The sequence below is a fragment of the Cervus elaphus genome, chromosome 26 (genome assembly GCF_910594005.1).
Source record: "Cervus elaphus chromosome 26, mCerEla1.1, whole genome shotgun sequence".
Taxonomy (NCBI): Eukaryota; Metazoa; Chordata; class Mammalia; order Artiodactyla; family Cervidae; genus Cervus; species Cervus elaphus.
In genome coordinates this window covers 23,753,701-23,775,699 of record NC_057840.1, presented here as the reverse complement: position 1 = coordinate 23,775,699, position 21,999 = coordinate 23,753,701, and the positions used below count along the sequence as shown (strand labels likewise).

Genomic DNA, 21,999 nt, shown 5'->3' with positions numbered 1-21,999 from the left:
ATAGCCTACAGTGCACAAGACAACCCCCACAACAAAGAACTGTCACCAGATGTCGATGGTGCTAAGGCTGAGAAACTCTGACACATTGTTTAATCTTCCAAAGGAAAAATCTAAACCAAAATGGCAATAGCAGTAATAATAACATATAAATTTCAAGAAAGGACAAGTCCACACACAAGGACAAGAAGTTTCATCCATATCTAATAACTATGGTGCAAAATGAAGTTAGCATGATAAATATATAATAAAATATCATTGATTTTCCAATTGAACCTCAAGAAAGATACCAATTTCAATTAATATGTATAGTAATATGGACCTAGTTTTTCCTGGGTCACTAATAAGTACTAATAACACTCACCGATAAGTAAAAACATACATATGTATGAAGATAGAATATCATGAATGAATATCCCCAGCTTAATCTGGCAAAGGTTTACCATGGACATTTCAGTGTAATGGGAGGGAGGGAGGGAGGAAAAGATTAAAATAAGATGTGAACTGAAGAAAGTGTGACAATCCTGTTCACCCAGCTCAGAAAGAACAAATGCTTTTTCAAGATAAGGTAACTAACTAAGACACATATCGGGGCTTACAGTGTGTGTGTGTGTATCCATTTGTATCTGGCTCTGAGACGCACCAGGGGCACCTGCAGTCGGAAGAACCCATGAGCTTCCAGGCCTTTTCCTCCTCATTGGCCAACAAGATAATTATCACAGGGAGTACCCACCTGGCTTACGCACCATTCAGATTCTAAGGGAACTCAGTCCAGTGGAGGAAATGGCTCTGAAAAACAGGCTCCAGCTTGCTCATGGCCACACTGTCAGATCCCAGTCCTACTCCCAGTATGCAGTCTCTGGAGGCTTAATTTATATTAACAAATATTTATGGAATTCTAGTTGGAATGGGGGAGGCTGAATCCACACTCTCCCATTCCAACTAGAATTCCATAAATATTTGTTGCCAAATTTACCAGATAAAAATACAGAATGCCCAGTTACCTTTGCATTTCAAGTAAACCAACAGCAAACGGCAATACTTTGAATATACTTTTACTAAAAACTTATTCCCTATTTATTCGAAATTAAAATTCAACTGGGTGTCCTACATTTTACCCGGCAACCCCTAGTTCAGAACTTGAGCATCCTGAGACAAAAAGTCTAGGGGTCCATTGGTTTCATTTTCCATGTTGCCCTCGATACTTCAGCTGTGGTTGATGTGAGAGGAGGCCCCACCTGTGCTCAGCAGAAATAAGTGTCATGATTTATTCGGATAAGCAAGGAGGGTGTGGGTGATGGGCAGAGAGCGCGGCTTGTTACAGATACTTCCCTTGCGCGCTGTTGAGCTGTGCAGTGGCTATTTCAGAAACTTTGGTGGCAGATCATCAATCCTTAAATAGTCGAGGAGTACATGCTCCTCTCCCCCTTTCTCATAATCCACACACTTCACCTTCTGTTTACTAGCTGCTTTTTGCTTTTCTACTTTTAAAAATAGCTGCTAAAGCTTGTTTTGAGAAAGAATTGTGAAAATTTAAATGTAAACCATGCAGACACACCACTGACCATTTTCCTAAGGCAATGCATTATCATGAATTCTGAAACTTGCCTTTCTATGCTGACTGGCTTCATTAGACTCAAGAAAGATAAAACTGTTTCTAGACTACTGAAAAGAAGATCAAAGTAAAAGAGATCAATAATAATAATGATAAAGGAAAAACCTATAAATGTTATGCTTTTAAATCATATCTACAAGTATTGCCATGGTAACACTCATGAAGTTCATTTGACTCCAGAGGGGGCAGTGATGATAGCAACAAATTTTCCAAACAACCAGAGGGTGGTCTCTAGGCATTTCCTCTTCTGCTCCTATCAACTCAACAGATTCCTGCCATTTTCTTTCACATTTGCACCCCCACATCTAGCTGGATGAACATCGCACTGAGCAAAGGAAGTTAAAACTCCTACAAAAGAAACAGGTACAGATCCAAAAAGAAAAGGACCAGCTACAAAGTGAACACAGCAGAGCTATCCTCGCGAGAAGCAAACTGGAGAGTCTGTGCCGGGAGCTGCAGAGACACAACAAGACACTGAAGGTATGTGTCACCAAGGCCCCAAATAACACACTTTCTTGCACACTTTGTAGGCACAGGCTTCTGCTATTTGTGGTGTGAGTTTTAGAATCAGAGAGATTTGGGTTCAAATACTAGCCTGGCCACTTGCTCACTTGTGACCTGCAATAAATTATTTTACCACCCAAGCCTGTTACCTCATCCATAAAATGGGGATTATACCAAAGTCACTGTGTGGTCAGGAAAAGATTAAATGAGAACACATATGTAAGGTTCTCATGCGGTATCCAATGACTAGTAGAACTTTAGTAAAATGTGTGCTATTCCTCTTTATGTTGAGTTTGTTCTGTTTTTTAAGGTGGACCTTAGTTCTACTCTTTAAAATGCAAATTTATAAAAATTCAACATTTTTTGTCTGAAAATGAAATCTGTGTGACATGAAATAAGTTGACACAAAGCTAACTGACAGAATAAGGGAAGATTGAGAGCTAAAATGTCAACAGTCATCTGAAAAAATAAGTTACTTGAAAAAACACTGACGCTCTCTAAGCTTAATTATTCAGTCTAAAAATAATAGACTGATCACTTCAGTCAGTTTGCATGGGCTTCATTAATCACAGTGTAAGCTCTAGCAGTATGGTTAATTTGATTACACACAGACACTAGCTCCACTCAATGAAGCAAGATGCAGAGTTCTCCAAGACAGTACTGCATGCAGCCACAATCCCCTTTCCAGCTGAAGATCCTAAAGCTTTTGACAAACTAGAATTAGACAGCAATATTTCTGTGATATAATTACTATTACCTATGTTTAAAACGAGATACTTTAAGAAACAGATTAAGATCATTGCTGAGTTTGTACAATGGAATTAGGAAGAAAAACAGAACTGGATAATGGCTCCTCATATTCCAAAATTGGGGGTTTTTTGAAGTAGAAAAAGAAAATGATTTATTTTGGTATCAGTTTTAAGAGGTGCGGTCTCCCTGCCTCCAGTCTTGCTTTCTCCAATCCATCTGCCACAAGGATCCTTCTAAAATGCCAATCTGGCCATCTTCCTGCGTAAACATTTCAGTGGCTCTTCACTACCCTTAGTGTGGTGGATGAGGTCCTACATGGCCCTTGATTACCGCTCTGACTCTCACCACCTCCACTGCTTTCTCTGCTTTGGTCACTAAAAGCTCAGGTCATTAAAATTCCACACAGTTCTTGACATCGTCTGTTAATCTCTCACATTTTTTTAATTGGAGGATAATTGCTTTACAATGTTGTGTTGGTTTCTGCCAAATGACATTATGAATCAGTCATAACTATATATATATATATACACACACACACATCCCCTTCATGGATCACAGCCTCATCGTGACAAAGGGGCTTGTATAACTCAATGAAGCTATGAGCCATGCCATGCAGGGCCAGCCAAGATGGACGGGTCTCAGTGGAGAGTTCTAACAAAACCAACTCAGTGGACATGAATTTGAGCAAACTCCAGGACATAGGGAAGGACAGGGAAGCCTGATGTGCTGCAGGCCATGGGGTCGCAAAGAGTTGGACACGACTTAGGAACTGAACACTGAACACACACACACACTTATATGTATATATATATACACATACTATATCCCCTCCTTCTTGAGGCTCTTCCCACCCCCACAATCAGTTTTTGATATTTGGGAAATGAAACGCCAGGGTGATGAACTTTAACTCTCAAATTACGAGTTGTAGAAGGTGGACTTCTGGCATCTCTGTAATCATTGCTCTGGGACCATCAAAACTCAGGTTAGATGGGAATGGGGGCATTATCCTCAACTTCAGACACGTAATCAAGTAATAGCACTCTGCACCTACATAAATCTCCCAGCTTTCAGTAGTGGTGTAACATAAGGAGATAAAAGTTAAATCTCCTTTGATGATGTGGATGGAATGATGTGGTGTAGTTGCTTTGGATAACATTCAAAGACAGAATGATGGAAGTGGCAGGAGACCCTGTACATATATCTGCACCCCCTCAGTAATGACTTCCAGTTGTGGACAATGGAATTAAGTAGTATTACTATGCCAGGACTTGTGCTGAGTGCTTTACGTATGTTATTTTGTCCAATCTTCACAAAAACTATCAGTATCTCCATTTTATTGAAAGAATTGAGACTGAGCAATCAAAATCAGTTGTCTAAAGTCATGAATATTTTCTCAAAAGCAGAACTCAAATTCAAAACATTTTCTGATTCCCCTCCTGATTGTTTCTTTGACCCATGGATTATTTAGAAGTATTGTTAAATTTTTATGGCCCCTTTACATGGTCTATCTTGATGAACACACTAAATGCACTTGGAAAAAATGTCTGTTTTTCAGAAGTTAGGTGTAATACTACATAAGTAATAATTAACTCTAGAGAATTTATGTCTACTGAATTTCTGACTTGTTCCTCTATCAATTACTGAGGGATGGGTGTAAAAAATCTCCAACTATAATTGTTAAATTGCCTACTTCTTTCAATTATGTCAATTTTTTATTCATGTATTAATACTTTGAAGTATTAATACAACATATGTATACTATTGTGATTTCTAAGTCGCGTTGATAAACTGACTTTCATCAATATGAATGTCTACATTATCTGATATCAATCTAGCCACTGTAGCTTTCTTACTCATTGCTTGCATGGTATATCTTTTTCCATCCACTTATTTTCAACCTGGGTTTTTCTATGCTTTTCTATTTAAAATGCATCCCTTATAGTTGAGCCTTCTTTCTTTTCATTCTTACAATATCTGCCACTTAACTGGAGTGATTACTGTTGTTGTTTAGTTGCTAAATCACATCTGACTCTTTTGCAACCTTATGGACTGTAGCCCACCAGGCTCCTCTGTCCATGGGATTTCCCAGGCAAGAATACTGGAGTGGGTTGCCAGTTCCTTCTCCAGGGGATCTTCCCGGCCCAGGAGGAATCTGGGACTCCTGCATTGGCAGGTGGATTCTTTATCACTGAGCAGCCAGGGAAGCCCCTTAACTGGAGTAGTCGTCCATTAATATAATGTAATTATTGGAGTGGTTGGATATGTCTTCCATTTTATTATTTATTTACTATTTGTCACATCTGTTTTTTTCTTCCTCTGCTCTTATCCTGCCTTATCTGGATTACTGGAAATTTTTTAAATTTTTTATTTTATCTCATCTCTTGGATTTCTAATTATATCTCTTTCCATTTTTAGTGGTTGTTCTGTGATTGCTATAGATATTCTTAACTTGTCACAGTCTACCTGGAGTTCAAACTGTATCACTTCATATAATATGTAGAAATGCTACAAATAGAAGGTCCCTTTATTGCTCCCTATCTTTATATTTATATAATTTATAAAACTCTTGAGGCAATGCTATAATTTTTACTTTAAACAAGTTAATATAGTCCTTTAAAAATTCAAGGCAAAACTGTCTTTTTTCAAACCCAGATTTTACCATTTCTGATGCTTTTTATTCCTTTTGAAACTTTACATTTCTGTTTGGTGTCACTCCCTTCAGCCTGAAGAACTTCCTTTAGTATTTCTTATAGTATAGGTCAATTCTTTTATTTGCTTTTTATCTTTAAAATGTCTTTATTTTGCTTTATGACTTAAGGCTATATTCATTGGATAAAGAATTCTGGCTTGACAAGAATTTTTTTTTCTTTTCTTTCTCTTACTCAGTCTTTCATAGATTCTGGCCTCCACAATTTCTGATGAAAATCAACAATAATTTGAATTACTGTTCTCCTGATGTGATGTCATTTATCTCTGACTACTTTTAAGATTTTTCTATGGATTTTGGCTTTTGGAATTTTGCTTTATGCCCAAGTGTGGCTTTCTTCATATTTATCCTACTTGGGATTTGTTGAGCTTCTTATACCTATATCCCTAATAGCTCAGTTGGTAAAGAATCTGCCTGCAATGCAGGAGACCCTGGTTCAATTCCTGGGTTGGGAAGATCCACTGGAGAAGGGATAGGCTACCCACTCCAGTATTCTTGTCTAGAGAACTCCATGGACTGTATAGTTCATGAGGTCACAAAGAGTTGGCCACGAGTGAGCAACTTTCACTTTATATCTGTAACTTATGTCTTTCACCAAATTTCAGCAAGTTTCAGTCATTATTTCTTCAAATATTTTTTTCTGCCTCATTCCCTCTCTCTCTCCCATTCCCCTTCTAAGATTTTAACTCCATGTGGGTTAGATCTTTTGATATTGTCCCACAGGTCCTTGAGTCTCACTTCATGTTCTTCTTCAATCTTTTTTCTCCTTGATCTTTAAATTAGATACTTCAAACTGACCTATCTTCATATTCACTGACTCTGTCCTCTGTCATCTCTATTCTATAGTAAGCCTATGCAGTGGTTTTTACATTTCATATTTTGTAAGTTTTAACTCTGGAATTTCCACCTTTCTCTTTCTCATAGACTATTTTTCTCTTGACAGCTCCTATCTTTTTATTGAGATATTTTCCTTTTTATCAATGAACACAGTATTTTGAGCCTCAAATTATACCAAAAGACCCACCTTGTAAGAAATTAGTGTCTCAGGCAATATGATTTTAGTAAAGAAATAAGCAGGGTTTATTATCAGAACATCACTGAATTTTAATGTGGAAAAGACTATAGGAATCATCTGGTCCAAGCTATTCATATGTCTATATGTAAATTAATGAAATTTGTTGATTCATTAAAGAAACATTTACGGAATACCTGCAGATTGTGTGCCAGGCACAGCACTGGTTTTAAGATGCACAGTGATTCCTGAAAAGTTGTTTTCTTAGTTATTTCAGATTTTGTCCCTCAATTTTCTTTGCATTGTTAATTTTCACTTTGAATTTTGTGCATGAAGAAGAAAATTTTACCTCAGACATTGCCCAAATGATTGTGTTTCCTTTATACAGTTCAGTTCAGTCACTCAGTCGTGTCCAACTCTTTGCGACCCCCAGAATCGCAGCAAGTCAGGCCTCCCTGTCCATCACCAACTCCCAGAGTTTACGCAAACTCATGTCCATCGAGTCGGTGATGCCATCCAGCCACCTCATCCTCTGTCGTCCCCTTCTCCTCCTGTCCCCAATCACTCCCAGCATCAGGGTCTTTTCCAATGAGTCCACTCTTCGCATCAGGTGGCCAAACTATTGGGGTTTCAGCTTCAGCATCAGTCCTTCCAATGAACACCCAGGACTGATCTCCCTTAGGATGGACTGGTTGGATCTCCTTGCAGTCCAAGGGATTCTCAAGAGTCTTCTCCAACACCACAGTTCAAAAGCATCAACTCTTCAGCACTCAGCTTTCTTCACAGTCCAACTCTCACAACCATACATGACCACTGGAAAAACCATAGCCTTGACCAGATGGACCTTTGTTGACAAAGTAATGTCTCTGCTTTTTGATATGCTGTCTAGGTTGGTCATAACTTTCCTTCCAAGGAGTAAGTACCTTTTAATTTCATGGCTTCGATCACCATCTGCAGTGATTTTGGAGCCCAAAAAAATTAAGTCTGACATTGTGTCCACTGTTTCCCCATCTATTTCCCATGAAGTGATGGCACCAGAGGTATGATCTTGGTTTTCTGATTGTTGAGCTTTAAGCCAACTTTTTCACTCTCCTCTTTCACTTTCATCAAGAGGCTTTTTAGTTCCTCTTCACTTTCTGCCATAAGGGTGGTATCATTTGCATATCTGAGGTTATTGATATTTCTTCCGGCAATCTTGATTCCAACTTGTGCTACTTCCAGCCCAGCGTTTCTCATGATGTACTCTGCATATAAGTTAAATAAGCAGGGTGACAATATACAGCCTTGACGTACTCCTTATCCTATTTGGAACCAGTCTGTTGTTCCATGTCCAGTTCTAACTGTTGCTTCCTGAACTGCATACAGATTTCTAAAGAGGCAGGTCAGGTGGTTTGGTATTCCCATCTCTTTCAGAATTTTCCACAGTTTATTGTGATCCACACAGTTGAAGGCTTTGGTATAGTCAATAAAGCAGAAATAGATGTTTTTCTGGAACTCTCTTCCTTTTTCGATGATCCAGCAGATGTTGACAATTTGATCTCTGGTTCCTCTGCCTTTTCTAAAACCAGCTTGAATATCTGGAAGTTCACAGTTCACATATTGCTGAAGCCTGGCTTGGAGAATTTTGAGCATTACTTTACTAGCCTGTGAGATGAGTGCAATCATGCAGTAGTTTGAGCATTCTTTGGCATTGCCTTTCTTTGGGATTGGAATGAAAACTGACCTTTTCCAATCCTGTGGCCACTGCTCAGTTTTCCAAATATGTTGATATACTGAGTGCAGCACTTTCACAGCATTATCTTTCAGGATTTGAAATAGCTCAACTGGAATTCTATCACCTCCACTAGCTTTGTTCATAGTGATGCTTCCTAAGGCCCACTTGACTTCACATTCCAGGATGTCTGGCTCAAGGTGAGTGATGACACCATCATGATTATCTGGGTCATGAAGATCTTTTTTGTAGAGTTTTTCTGTGTATTCTTGCCACCTCTTCTTAATATCTCCTGTTTCTGTTAGGTCCATGCCATTTCTGTCCTTCATCGAGCCCATCTTTGCATGAAATGTTCCCTAGGGGCCTCTAATTTTCTTGAAGAGATCTCTAGTCTTTCCCATTCTGTTGTTTTCCTCTATTTCTTTGCCTTGACCACTGAGGAAGGCTTTCTTATCTCTCCTTGCTATTCTTTGGAACTCTGCATTCAAATGGGAATATCTTTCCTTTTCTCCTTTGCTTTTTGCATCTCTTCTTTTCACAGCTATTTGTAAGGCCTCCTCAGACAACCATTTTGCCTTTTCTTTACTAGTGGAATCAAATTTTATTATTTCAATAAACTTATTTTTCTCTCATTGAAAAAGAGTGTGATGTAAAATGCAAGATGCCATTCTATGGGCCAGGATAGGGTGCTATGATGGTTTGACATGTGTTTAATGCCATGTTAACAGATATACCCTCTTTTTCTAGCCAGTGGCCAGTGAAAAACTCAGCCTTGCTGGGTAGCATGGGATGGTCCTTTCATTTACTCATTCATTCATGGATGGAATAGTTATAAATGCAAATAATATTCAAATCATGGACTATAATTCTACAACTAGGAGGTTGTTGACTTCTAAGTTAATCAGGAACAATAAGGAGAGAATCACTATCATATATATTCAACAACTGTTTAACAGATGGCTGTAATCACTTTTAGTGAAAGACATATAGTAAGTGTTAGCATTCAAAATTCAATGAAATAACATCTCCGATACTTAATTTCTCCAGTTTAGGAAGCACAGATTTCTTCTAGGTATCCCTAAGAAATTTCCTAAGAAATATACCTAAGAAAGAACCTCTTGACAAAAGTGAAAGAGGAGAGTGAAAAAGCTGGCTTAAAACCCAACATTCAAAAAACTAAGATCATGGCATCTGGTCCCATGATTTATGGCAAATAGATGGGAAAACAATGGAAACAGTGACAGACTTTATTTTCTTGGGCTCCAAAATCACCGCAGATGGTGATTGCAGCCATGAAATCAAAAGACATTTGCTCCTTGGAAGAAAAGCTATGACAAACCTAGACAGCACATTAAAAAGCAGAGACATTACTTTGCCAACAATGGTCTGTCTAGTCAAAGCTATGGTTTTTCCAGTAGTCATGTATGGACATGAGAGTTGGACCATAAAGAAAGCTGAGCACAGAAGAATTGACGCTTTTGAACTGTGGTGCTGGAGAAGACTCTTGAGAGTCCCTTGGACTGCAAGGAGATCAAACCAGTCCATCCTAAAGGAAATCAGTCCTGAATATTCATTGGAAGGACTGATGCTGAAGCTGAAGCTCCAATATTTTGGCCACCTGATGTGAAGAACTGACTCACTTGGAAAGACCCTGATGCTAGGAAAGGTTGAAGTTAGGAGGAGAAGGGAATGACAAAAGATGAGATGGTTGGATGGCATCACTGACTCGATGGACATGAATTTCAGCAAGCTCCAGGAGTTGGACAGGGAAGCCTGGCATGCTGCAGTCCATGGGGTCTCAAAGAGTTGGATACAACTGAGCAACTGAACTGAACTGAAGAAATTTCCACTCAATAAATGTGTATACCATGAATAAATTATGATTCTGATATCAGGAGTCAGAGTTAGAAAATATATCAATATTGTAGAAGAAAGGGGATATCTAATGATAAATTAAAATATTTTCAGAGCATGTATTTCCAGCATCAGCTTTTATTTTTATCACATTATTCTACTGTCATAATAAAGACTTGCACAATTACTTGTTTCAATCAGTATTTCTTTTTAAAAATCCTGTTACATAATTTGATCATGATAGGCAACTAAATGCAGTATAATATTACTTGCCAACAATGAAGGAAGCTTTCATAATAAAATTAATCAGAACTAAAGGGATCCTAAAATGTCTGTATCACTTGTCAGCAGAGTCTCTATCTTTGGTGTATGTAGAAGATTAAACCCTTTTATTCTAAAAGAATGACAGGAATAAGCACAAAGCAAATAGTTCTCAATATAGATATGGGGGAAATTTGGGTACATTGTAAGTAGTTAGCAATGAAAGGGGAATTTTGATTTAGGAGAAAAGAGAACAGAAATGATATAAAAGTTAATTTTCAATTCTTCAATGTTAACAAAGTGGAAGAAGGGAAAATTAGATGTTTCATTTTAGAGTTAAAGAAGATTTGAAACGTCATATTGCTTTCAAATTTAAAATTTACACTGAATATTTCAATTACTCTGTGTGACTCATGGGATGATTGTTCCTTAAAAAAATACCCAGCATATTTTCTAAGATTTTTTTGATACTTTTGAATTGCTGTAATTCATATATGGCTATCTTAGTTTTCTTTTCAAGCTTGGATGACATTTATTTTTAATAAGAAAAAAATATACATTGTAATCACTTATAGTTACCAAACTTGGGGAATACAATTACATGATCAATATGCCATCATTTTTACAGAGGAACATAAGATCTGTTGTTCCTCTTTCTGTACCAAACTAAACGAACACGTGATCTATCCCATCAATCAGTAAGACTGAGTATCCTTTTTTCTAGGCCACAACCAAGAGATAGAACCTTCAGGCTGCATGTCTGTTAGGAAACACTGCAGTTTATTCACTCAGCAGGGGACCTGCTGTCTTTAAAACAAGTCTATTTATCACCAGCTATCAAATTCAAGGCCCCTGCTGCACCTGCTCTGAGTGACCGTGTATTCACAGTTGAAACCTTTGCTCAAACATTTATGTTGGGGCTGAGCAATGTTACCTCTAGAGAACTGAGGAAATATATCCTCCTTACCCTGCACACTATTCTCCCTTCATCGACCAAACTCTGAGTTCTGTGAACCTAGGGGCTTATAAACCAGCATAACGAGAGCGTGCATTCTCTCTGCAGGAGGAAACCCTTCAGCGGGCACGTGAGGAAGAAGAGAAAAGGAAGGAGATCACAAGTCATTTCCAGAACACCCTGACGGATATCCAGGCCCAGATTGAGCAGCAGAGTGAGCGAAACATGAAGCTCTGTCAGGAGAACACAGAGCTTGCAGAGAAACTAAAAAGCATCATTGATCAGTATGAGCTCAGAGAGGAGGTGAGAACCACATGAGACAACTTACAAACACTGCATGTAGATCTGGGTCTGGTTTGTGAAGGTTGGGAGGTCGGTTAATAACAAAGTTATGGCCAGCCTTCTCAACTGATCAATATTTAGGTTTGTACTTCTTTTACTATACAAAATAAAAACAGATGATATTACAAAATACCTGGCTGAAAGTGATACAGCATTTCTTCAAAACTAGAATCACTGCAAAGCAGAGGCAATAAACAAGGGGTAGGACATGAATGGATTTATCCTTGAAAATAAAAAATAATATTTCTCAGCCTTTTTTAAACTCTCTCTACAGAACCAAGAAATACCTCATGCATGCCCTCTTAAGAATTACCATGTCATCGAAATTAAAAGTCTGCATTGTATATACCCCACAAATAATAATATGTATACTATTATTATATAGTATATATATAACAATTATAGTAATAATGGTATTGTTATTTATACTTAGTTTGTGCCAGGCAATGTGCTAAGTATTATACTTTACATACAGTATGTCATTTAACTGTCTCAACAATCTTGTGTACTAGATAATAACATATTATCCACATTTTAGAGATGTGAAGCAGAAGCCACAAGATTAAATCACGTATCCACAGTCACAAAAGCCAAGAGAGTTTGTTATCAATAGTTTACATTGGGGGACTATAAAGATCTTTCATTACTCCAAGATTATACTTTAATATTTAATATGTTTTGAAGATTCCAGATGCCACCCTCCGGATTTTGATATGTCATATCCCTTTTCCCATCTCACTTAAAATTTTAAATCTCTGCCTTAAAATGTAATATAACATAGTCAAAGGAGCTCGGCTGGCAACATGCTAAGCTTTAATCAAGGGAAAAAAACTGATATAGCAGTTCGGTAAATCAAGAAACGTCTCACAGTAGGCCATAATTCCACGCTACCATTTTATTTTGTCACAAAGATCAATCCTGCTCCAAAGTGGAGGTTCAGGAAAAAACAAAAGGGAAGGAGTGTAAAAAAAAAAAAAAAAAAGCCCATACTCTGCAGAGAGATCATGTATGGGAATGACCTGGTAGACCAGTTGTATATCCCTAGGACTGTTTCTAGATAAGGCCCAAAGATATAATTCTACATGTCCTCTTATCAATGGGACCCCCTAATGACCAAGAAATTCTCCACACTGAGGTGGAGTAGGAAGCTTCATTTTACCAAGGTAGTTAACTGGTCAAAATGTGTGGAGGAGGCAGCAGCATATTTGCATATCAATTCATGTGCAAACCTGAGCCTTGCTTGACCACCAGGGCAACAGAGTTGATGTCAGGGGGCTCCTGCCTCAGTCCCAGACAAAGGGCCACAGACTGTTACCTCAAGGCTTCCCCACCACCCTTAAGGCAAGCATGTAGAGAATTCACCATGATAAACTGAATTAATATTGTGATTAAATGTGACTGCATATTCACAGAGAGAGCCAAAATACCAAGTGATAGGGCTACAGCCCTTGCGATATACATCACTGTCTTTGGAGCCTAGCATAATAACTAGTGCCATATCTAACAGTTGTCATATTTAGAAAAATACTGTTGGGACCTTTTGGTGTTGCATTGCTGAACTCTGGCACCTCCACCTTTTTGCAGGAGACTCCACCAATTTATGACTTTTGTATAAAATGATAAGTGACACCAATGCATTTACTCCCCCTCTTTTTAACTCTTAAAACTTAGAGAACACATGTTTATATCAATATTACTTTTTTATACACGTTTTTCAGCACCAATAATAACTCAATTTGATATGTGCACTTTATTTTTCCTCAGCACCTCGACAAAATATTTAAACACAGAGAACTGCAGCAGAAGCTAGTGGATGCAAAACTTGAGCAGGCACAAGAAATGATGAAGGAAGCAGAGGAGCGACACAAACGTGAAAAGGAATATGTATTTATCATATGCATCTATGTGCTTGTCTGGTCTGCCTTGGGGTCAGAGAACCCCTGAGAATGTTTTTGGTAACGGTCATAGAGCACTAGACCGATGGAGGAAGAGCCTCAGCTTCCCTGGAGAATGACCCTGGCCAGCCCAGGAGGAAACACTGTACCTATCACTGTAACACTGTATCATGCATCCATTCACCAAACCTTTGGCAAGCACCTTTCATGAGCTATGCACCATTCTAGGTGCTGGCGTGTAGTGGTGAACAAGATGGAGAAGTCCACATCCCAGCATGGAGACTAGAGTCTAACTTGGAAGAGAAAGGCAATAAATAAGCAAGCAAAGAAAGAAGGATAACTTCAGATAATAAGTGCTACTAGGGAAATGAGGAGGAACCTCAAAGGGGCAGAAGGAGGAGGCCTCCTTTAGACAGGGTGACTTGGTGGGCCTCCTGGAGCGAAGGATGCTTGAGCTGCTCCCTTCCTGATGATCAGGGAATCAGAGAGGAGGGCCCCAGCAGCAATGTCTATAGCAGAGACAAAGGTCCTAATGCTGGAACCAGCTTGGCATACTCCAGAAATAGGAGGTCAGGGTAGCAAGAGTAGGTGCCCCAGTGGGAGAAAATTTCAAAATGAAACTGTAGAGGTAAGCAAGGGGCAAACTGTATTGCTTTGTAAGCTTGAAATATAGTTTGAATTTTATTCTAAATATAATGGGAAAGTACTGGGTAATTTTAGCAAAGGAAGTGACAGGATCTGCTTTGCATCTGTAAAAGGTGACTTTGGCTCATAGGTGGAAAGTGAACTAGAGAGGGGCAAGAGAGCTAGGCAGCAATCTGGGCAAGATCTGATGATGGCTTTGACTGGGGAGGTGGCAGTGGAGAAGGAGAACTGGACATGGATAAAAGTTAAGTTTTTAACATAAAACCAACAAGCCATGCTTGTTGATGGTGACAGTGAAGAAACAGAAGAATCAAGGATGACTCCTGAGTTTTGGTTTAAGAAACCAAGTGATATCTTTAACTGATATCTTATTAACCCTAAACACTCCAAAACAGATGAGAGAATTGAGGCCCATAAAAGGATATGTGACTTGCTTAAGGTCACACACTGCTAAGTGACTGGGGTATGCTGGCCACATCTCCAGTACATCTGTCCCCAGATCCCAAGCTCTGTGACAGTACATCACACTCAGAGGTGTGTTTCAGAGGCATGAGTTAATGCACGTGTCTACTGCTGGGGAGAGACAACAGACCAGTCATTCAGATTTGGCCATTTAACAACTGATCACAAGCTTTGCATTTACCTAAAACCAGACTGGAATCACTTCAGTTTGTGAGATAGTGATTTTTTTAAACTTTGGTTTTCAAACATGACAACAAAAGAATGAATTTTGGAAAACATAACCTGGTGGACACTGCATAATTTCAATCAGATGTCAATGCGCTCTTAAAGATTAATTTACTAAATCCACTTACAACCTAGCTCTCAAAGGAAGAAATAAAGCATTTATTTATTATTTAGACGTAATTAACCTCAGGTAAACTATGCTTCCTATAGAATATCACTACCTTCAGATTTAATATATGAGGCACAACAGACGAACAACCAGGCAAAGTTTCTTGTGAGAATAGAGGCCAGACTTGGAGTAACTCAATCTTAGCAAGAAACTAAAATGATGCCCTTTTCCTCCAGTGATTTAGCAGAACAGCAGATATAAGTCAAAGAAAGGTTCAGTTCAGTTCAGTCGCTCAGTCGTGTCTGACTCTTTGGAACCCCATGAACTGCAGCAAGCAAGGCCTCCCTGTCCATCACCAACTCCCGGAGTATACCCAAACTCACGTCCATTGAGTTGGTGATGCCATCCAACCATCTCATCCTCTGTCGTCCCCTTCTCCTCCTGCCCTCAATCTTTCCCAGCATCAGGGTCTTTTCAAATGAGTCAGCTCTTCGCATCAGGTGGCCAAAGTATTGGAGTTTCAGCTTCAGCATCAGTCCTTCCAATGAACACCCAGGACTGATCTCCTTTAGGATGGACTGGTTGGATCTCCTTGCAGTCCAAGGGACTCTCAAGAGTCTTCTCTAACACCACAGTTCAAAAGCATCAATTCTTCGGCACTCAGCTTTCTGTACAGTCCAACTCTCACATATATACATGACCACTGGAAAAACCATAGCCTTGACTAGATGGACCTTTGTTGGTAAAGTAATGTCTCTGCTTTTTAATATGCTGTCTAGGCTGGTCATAACTTTCCTTCCAAGGAGTAAGTATCTTTTAATTCCATGGCTGCAATCACCATCTGCAGTGATTTTGGAGCCCAAAAAAATTAAGTCTAACACTATTTCCCCATCTATTTGCCATGAAGTGATGGGACTGGATGCCATGATCTTAGTTCTCTGAATGTTGAGTTTGAAGCCAACATTTTCACTCTCCTCTTTCACTTTCATCAAGAGGCTCGTTAGTTCTCCTTCACTTTCAGCCATAAGGATGGTGTCGTCTGCATATCTGAGGCTATTGATATTTCTCCAAGCAATCTTGATTCCAGCTTGTGCTTCTTCCAGCCCAGCGTTTCTCATGATGTACTCTGCATATAAGTTAAATAAGCAGGGTGACAATATACAGCCTTGATGTACTCCTTTCCCAATTTATGGAACCAGTCTGTTGTTCCATGTCCAGTTCTAACTGTTGCTTCCTGACCTGCATACAGGTTTCTCAAGAGGCAGGCCAGGTGGTCTGGTATTCCCATCACTTTTGGAATTTTCCAGTTTATTGTGATCCACACAGTCAAAGGCTTTGGTATAGTCAATAAAGCAGAAATAGATGTTTTTCTGGAACTCTCTTGCTTTTTCAATGATCTAGAGGATGTTGGCAATTTGATCTCTGGTTCCTCTGCCTTTTCTAAAACCAGCTTGAACATCTGGAGATTCGTGTATTGCTGTTCAAGTATTGCTGAAGCCTGGCGTGGAGAATTTTGAGTATTACTTTACTAGCGTGTGAGATGAGTGCAATTGTGCGATAGTTTGAGCATTCTTTGGCATTGCCTTTCTTTGGGATTGGAATGAAAACTGACCTTTTCCAGTCCTGTGGCCACTGCTCAGTTTTCCACATTTGCTGGCATATTGAGTGCAGCACTTTCACAGCATCATCTTTTAGGATCTGAAATAACTCAACTGGAATTCCATCACCTCCACTAGCTTTGTTCATAGTGATGCTTCCTAAGGGCCACTTGACTTCACATTCCAGGATGTCTGGCTCTAGGTGAATGATCACACCATCGTGATTATCTGGGTCATGAAGATCTTTTTGTACAGTTCTTCTATGCATTCTTGCCACCTCTTCTCAATATATTCTGCTTCTGTTAAAAAATAAAGGTAGTCCCCTCACTTCTTCAAAGCTGGTCATCTTCCTGGGTTCCACTCTGACATTTTGAAAGTGCTAAAATAACACATCAGAGCCGGGGTATGGGGTTTTTCATCCCAAGAACAGGCAGCCTTCTTCCTCCCTCTTCATCATAACTCATCGTATCAGGGCCCCTGAGGGTCAGGCAGCAGCCCACCATGTACGTTGCTGCCACACAGCTCAGACGACCAGAGGGGTTGCTGCAGGGCTTCTGCCCTGCAGCTGCCTCAGCCGTCTCTTACAGTGCACTTCTAGACTAACTAACCTTCACTGCTCACTAAGAGGCATGGAGAAACACATATAACCCCCTTTTATAAATGGAGAGGTCAAGACTAACTTGGATAAGGAAAAGATGCCTCCAAGTTTTTAAAAATACCGATTTTACTATTTTTGGTTCTAATAACAAAAATGGACATTTTTTTTAAAAATATGGATTAACAAAAAGGAAAAAATTTTTATCAGCCTATCTTGAAATAAAATAGGAACTTCTTAACTGACAGCCACCTGACTGACTGACTGATGATGGTGATCCATGACATTCACCATTCTCTGTGAGCATACTGACAGATGCTCACAGCATGTTGGATCCCGGGGCAAGTTAGCCACTCTGCAGTGTCTAAACATGGTTGCCCAAGCTAAGTAAGACCAAGAGTCAGATCTTTGCTCCCAACTCTTTTCCCAGTTATCCTTGGTTTTGCATTATGTAAATCAACAGAATAATATATAAACTCATGAAATAAGTGTCAAAAAGTTGTTTCTACAAAAACTATGCTTTAATGCTTTGAAAGCCTAGATGTAGGCAAATAGAAAAAATAAATAAATAAATGATTGTCAAGTTGGATGCAAGCAGATATAAAAGACTGGAAGAAAGTTGTAAAACTCCAAGAGGATTATCCAATCAAGCTGCTTTACAAATTAAATATCTTAGGTCTTCAGGTTCTAGCACTATTGATTTTTTAAAAAAACTATAAGTCTTATATGGCATATTATGGATATAATTTTTGTAAAAAACAAAAACCCTCTGAATTCCAACTAGGAGAAACATATCCAAAACAAAGTTGTAGCCCTACATCAAAACTGATACTTGAATATACATCTTAAGTTAACATAACATGTCTTACATATGTGTGTGTCATTTTATTGCCAAAACAACTTTTTCAATTTTACCCATGAGTTCCGTTCTGATTGTGTTTGACATGGTTGTATTTGAAGGGCTGCCTTACAGAAGAGGCACGAGCCTTCTTTTGTAAACTTTATACAGAATTTGGACCAACAGGTCAAATTTCTAACCTAGTGTTTCTCAAAATAAAATCCATGGACTACCAATATCCAAACCATCTTGGGTATTTGCTCCCTGTGCAGATTCTAATCACACCCTACACTTCCTATCATATTCTCTGAGAAGGATCTGCATTTTAACATGCCCCTGAGGGGCTTCTGATGCATACAATGATGGGGAATAGTGGTCTAATATAAAGGAACAGTTAGGTTTAATACAAAGGAACAGTTGCTCACAATGCCCCAGGTAGGGATAATCTGAAAATGTTCAAGCAGAGGCTGAATGATAGCTGGGCAGAATTGCTACAGAGGGGTCCAGAATTTGGTGGGAGGTTGAATTTTGTGTGATTCATGCTCGAGTTGGAGACTTTCTTTCCTCTTTTTTTTTCCCATTAGAATCACTAATTTTTAGCTGAGAATAAGACCTTTAAAACTAGTTGTCTTGTTAGTTTTCTGAGATTCTTTATAAAGTTCCCCAAAAATTACTTAAGAAGATTATTTAGCATGCAATTAAGTTTATACACGAGTTATAATAAATGGTAATTTAAAAGACAATTTGACAGTCTTTCCATGCGTTCTGTCTCCTTACAGCTGCTGAACCAGGCAGCAGAGTGGAAACTTCAGGCTAAAGTGCTAAAGGAACAAGAGACGGTCCTGCAGGCTCAGGTGAAGTAGGGGTACAGCAATGCATGCGGGGTGTCTTCCTTGCTGTGAACCGAAGGTAGTCTACACAAGGCCTTCTATGTGGGAGGGGAAGTGGGGACAGGAGTTAGAAAGGAAGAATAACTTCATATTTACTATTTTTAAGTAAAAATAAAGGCCCAGTGTTATCATTTATCTAAGAAAAATAAATGCTCTGCACCAACAACTTCTGGTCAAAAGGTCTGCTGACATACAAATGAGGGTCAACCAGAATAGGCTGGTGGCTGGGTCCTCACCCATCTGTTCACAGGTCCTCTCTCCCTCCTCCCCCACTAACCTCTCAAGGTAAGGCGTGATGGAACCTGTGCAAATGCACCATCTATGATTCCCAATACTGAAAATGTCCCTACTTGTTTGATATTATTTACAATAAAAGGAAATTAGAAAAATAGAGTCAGCACCCACATTTTCGTGCTGGCCTTGCCAGTGCTGAATGATTAGAAATGGTGGACAAGTCATAAACCATTTTTATTTGGTTTCATGTAGTTATGAGTGTATTTTTATTAGACTATGGGAAATGATATTGCAGGCTCAAAAATAAAGCTTCATGCAACAGCTGGCTCTGGAGGAAAGCCAGATTTCTCCCATCTTTCTGGGGCCCTTGCGGCTCTGCTCATCCTGCCATAAGCTGGGCCACAGAGTCCTACTTCCCTGGCTGGGAGAAATGCCCACGTGCTAAAGGGACTGTAAAATCACACAGTGAAAATTCACGAAAAGCGAGAAAATCAGAAGCCTTCCAAAACTGGGCAGCATTAATTTAAGATTTGAATAATTCACTTATAAATGTTTATGTGCTGACTGCTGAATACTTGTCCATTGTAAATATTAAAAAATTATTCATTGTATGAATGAACAAGTTCAATGAATATTTGTTTATTTTTTAAAAGAAAATTTAAAAAACAAGAAGCAAAATCACAAATTACATCACTGCATAGACAAAAACAAAGATACCATTTTGATTTCTAACCTTCCTAAGAACACTTTTCCAAAGTGTTTACCAAACACAATGATGATTTGTTTCCCCACTAATATACCAAAACAGTTTTTAAATATTAATTACATATAAATTTGAATACATTTTTTCACTATTAATAGATTGAAAGGACTCAGAATTAAAAGACTAAACTATAAAGTTACACACCCAAGATCATCCTTTAGGCAGTCATGGAACACATCATTTCATGGTGTGGGGTGGGTGGCAGGCAGCGACAGTTCCTGAGCCAGAAGCAGGCAGGGGGAAGGAGGTGTGACCTGACTGTCGTGGGGCAGGGGTTGGGGAGGGGAGAATACAGAGCATCAAGTTAGGGCTTCTGGCTCTATCTCTGTCCCATTCACAGCACAAAGCCTTGAGGTATACAACAGACAGTACTTGAAGCTATTCAGTGTTCACAACATCTGTTATAAGCAATCTCTACTCTTCTATGCTAAATGAAGAATACGTTAATACCGTTAAGACTCTGGGCTAGAGAGTGGTTCATTCAGGTGGTATCAGAAAACAGGCCTTTAATGATTTGAAAGGTATGATATAATTTCCCACCTATACTCCCTCAAGCTTGGAAAAGAAGAAACCAGGGTCTAGACTTGCCAGTGTTCCTTGTTCAATCCTCAGAACTGGGCTGAGTCCAGGGACCAGATGGCTCTTCTGCTGAGACGCTGTCTGATTCTGTACAATTCACCTAAACCTCCCTGGACCTAAACTTCCAGGTCTGTAAAACAAGGATGCTGCAATGTATCTAAGATCCCAAGCTGGAGTCCTCTGACCTCTTGGAGGCCCATTACTTTTCAGTATTTCCAAAACATAACAGCATATGAGGCAGCAGCTGCTATCTAAAATGTAGTTGTTTTTGACATTATAACAGCTTCGCTCAGCAGCATGGATGGTAGCTATTCGTATAGTTGATTCAGTTTATAAAAGGCAAATGAGTTTATGTAATACATGAAGTTTGTTTTCAAGTTATGCATGCAAAGCACTTAATTCAGTGCCTGCCCCATAATAAGCATAATTAATTCAACTAATATTTACTGAGCATTTAAGTGTTTGGTATGGCTCTACATGTTAGAGATATACTACTCAATAAAAGAACCAAAAATGCCTAATTAAACTCACAATCTAGTGATAACAATGATATTAATTAGAATGCTAACAACTGATCAGTGTATGAGTTAATACTTGTGGTATCTCATGGGTAAGGACACACATAGTGATAGATGAGACAAAGAAGTTCTTTAGCTGCCAAAAAGCTTCAGAACCACTGGAAAAGATGATCTCAGGACCCTGTTCAGCTCTAGCTCATGAACACAGAGAACTTCCAGGGCTGTAGAAGTGTGGTACTAAACAGAGTTAACCCTGCCTCCTCCATCACTTTGCTTTCCATGGTGGTTGGCTCTCTCTGCAAGGACCCTCTTGTCTATCTCTTTTGCCTTCAAGGCATTTTCAAAACTTGAATAATTACTTAAACATCAAGAAGAATATGGAGGCCCCGAATCCCTACATGTAATAATGCTTAAACAAGCTTCTATTGAAAAGTATCAGCACTATATTTTTTAAAAGTTTAAGCCTTTGAAAAACAAAGTTTGTTGTTGTTCAGTCACTAAGTCATGTCCAATTCTTTGCCACCTCATGAACCGCAGCACCCCAAGCTTCTCTGTCATTCACTATCTCCTGGAGTTTGTTCAAACTCATGTCCATTGAGTCAGTGATGCCATACAACCATCCCATCCTCTGTCACCCCCTTCTCCTCTTGTCCTCAATCTTTCCCAGCATCAGGGTCTTTTCCAGTGAGCTGGCTCTTCACATCAGGTGGCCAAAGTACTAGAGCTTCAGCTTCAGCATCAGTCATTCCAATGAATATTCAGGATTGATTTCCTTTAGGATTGACTGGATTGGTCTCCTTGCTGTCCAAAGAACTCTGAAGAGTCTGCTCCAGAATCACAGTTCCAAAGCATCAATTCTTCAGCACTCTTCTATGGGCTTCCCAGGTGGCACAGTGGTAAAGAATTACCTGCCAATGCAGAAGATGCAAGAGACATGGGT

General features: G+C 39.2%; 1 protein-coding gene across 2 annotated transcripts in view; it reads left to right on the top strand.

Moving 5' to 3' along the window:
• The window catches only part of TXLNB (taxilin beta), a 53,558-nt gene that overhangs the window by 17,402 nt on the left and 14,157 nt on the right, over nucleotides 1-21,999 (top strand). For both annotated transcript variants that reach the window (XM_043888397.1, XM_043888398.1), the window contains exons 4-7: nucleotides 1,922-2,092; nucleotides 11,475-11,669; nucleotides 13,473-13,592; nucleotides 18,855-18,929. In XM_043888397.1, the coding sequence (XP_043744332.1) occupies nucleotides 1,922-2,092; nucleotides 11,475-11,669; nucleotides 13,473-13,592; nucleotides 18,855-18,929 (561 nt within the window). The remainder of the gene's footprint in view (nucleotides 1-1,921; nucleotides 2,093-11,474; nucleotides 11,670-13,472; nucleotides 13,593-18,854; nucleotides 18,930-21,999) is intronic.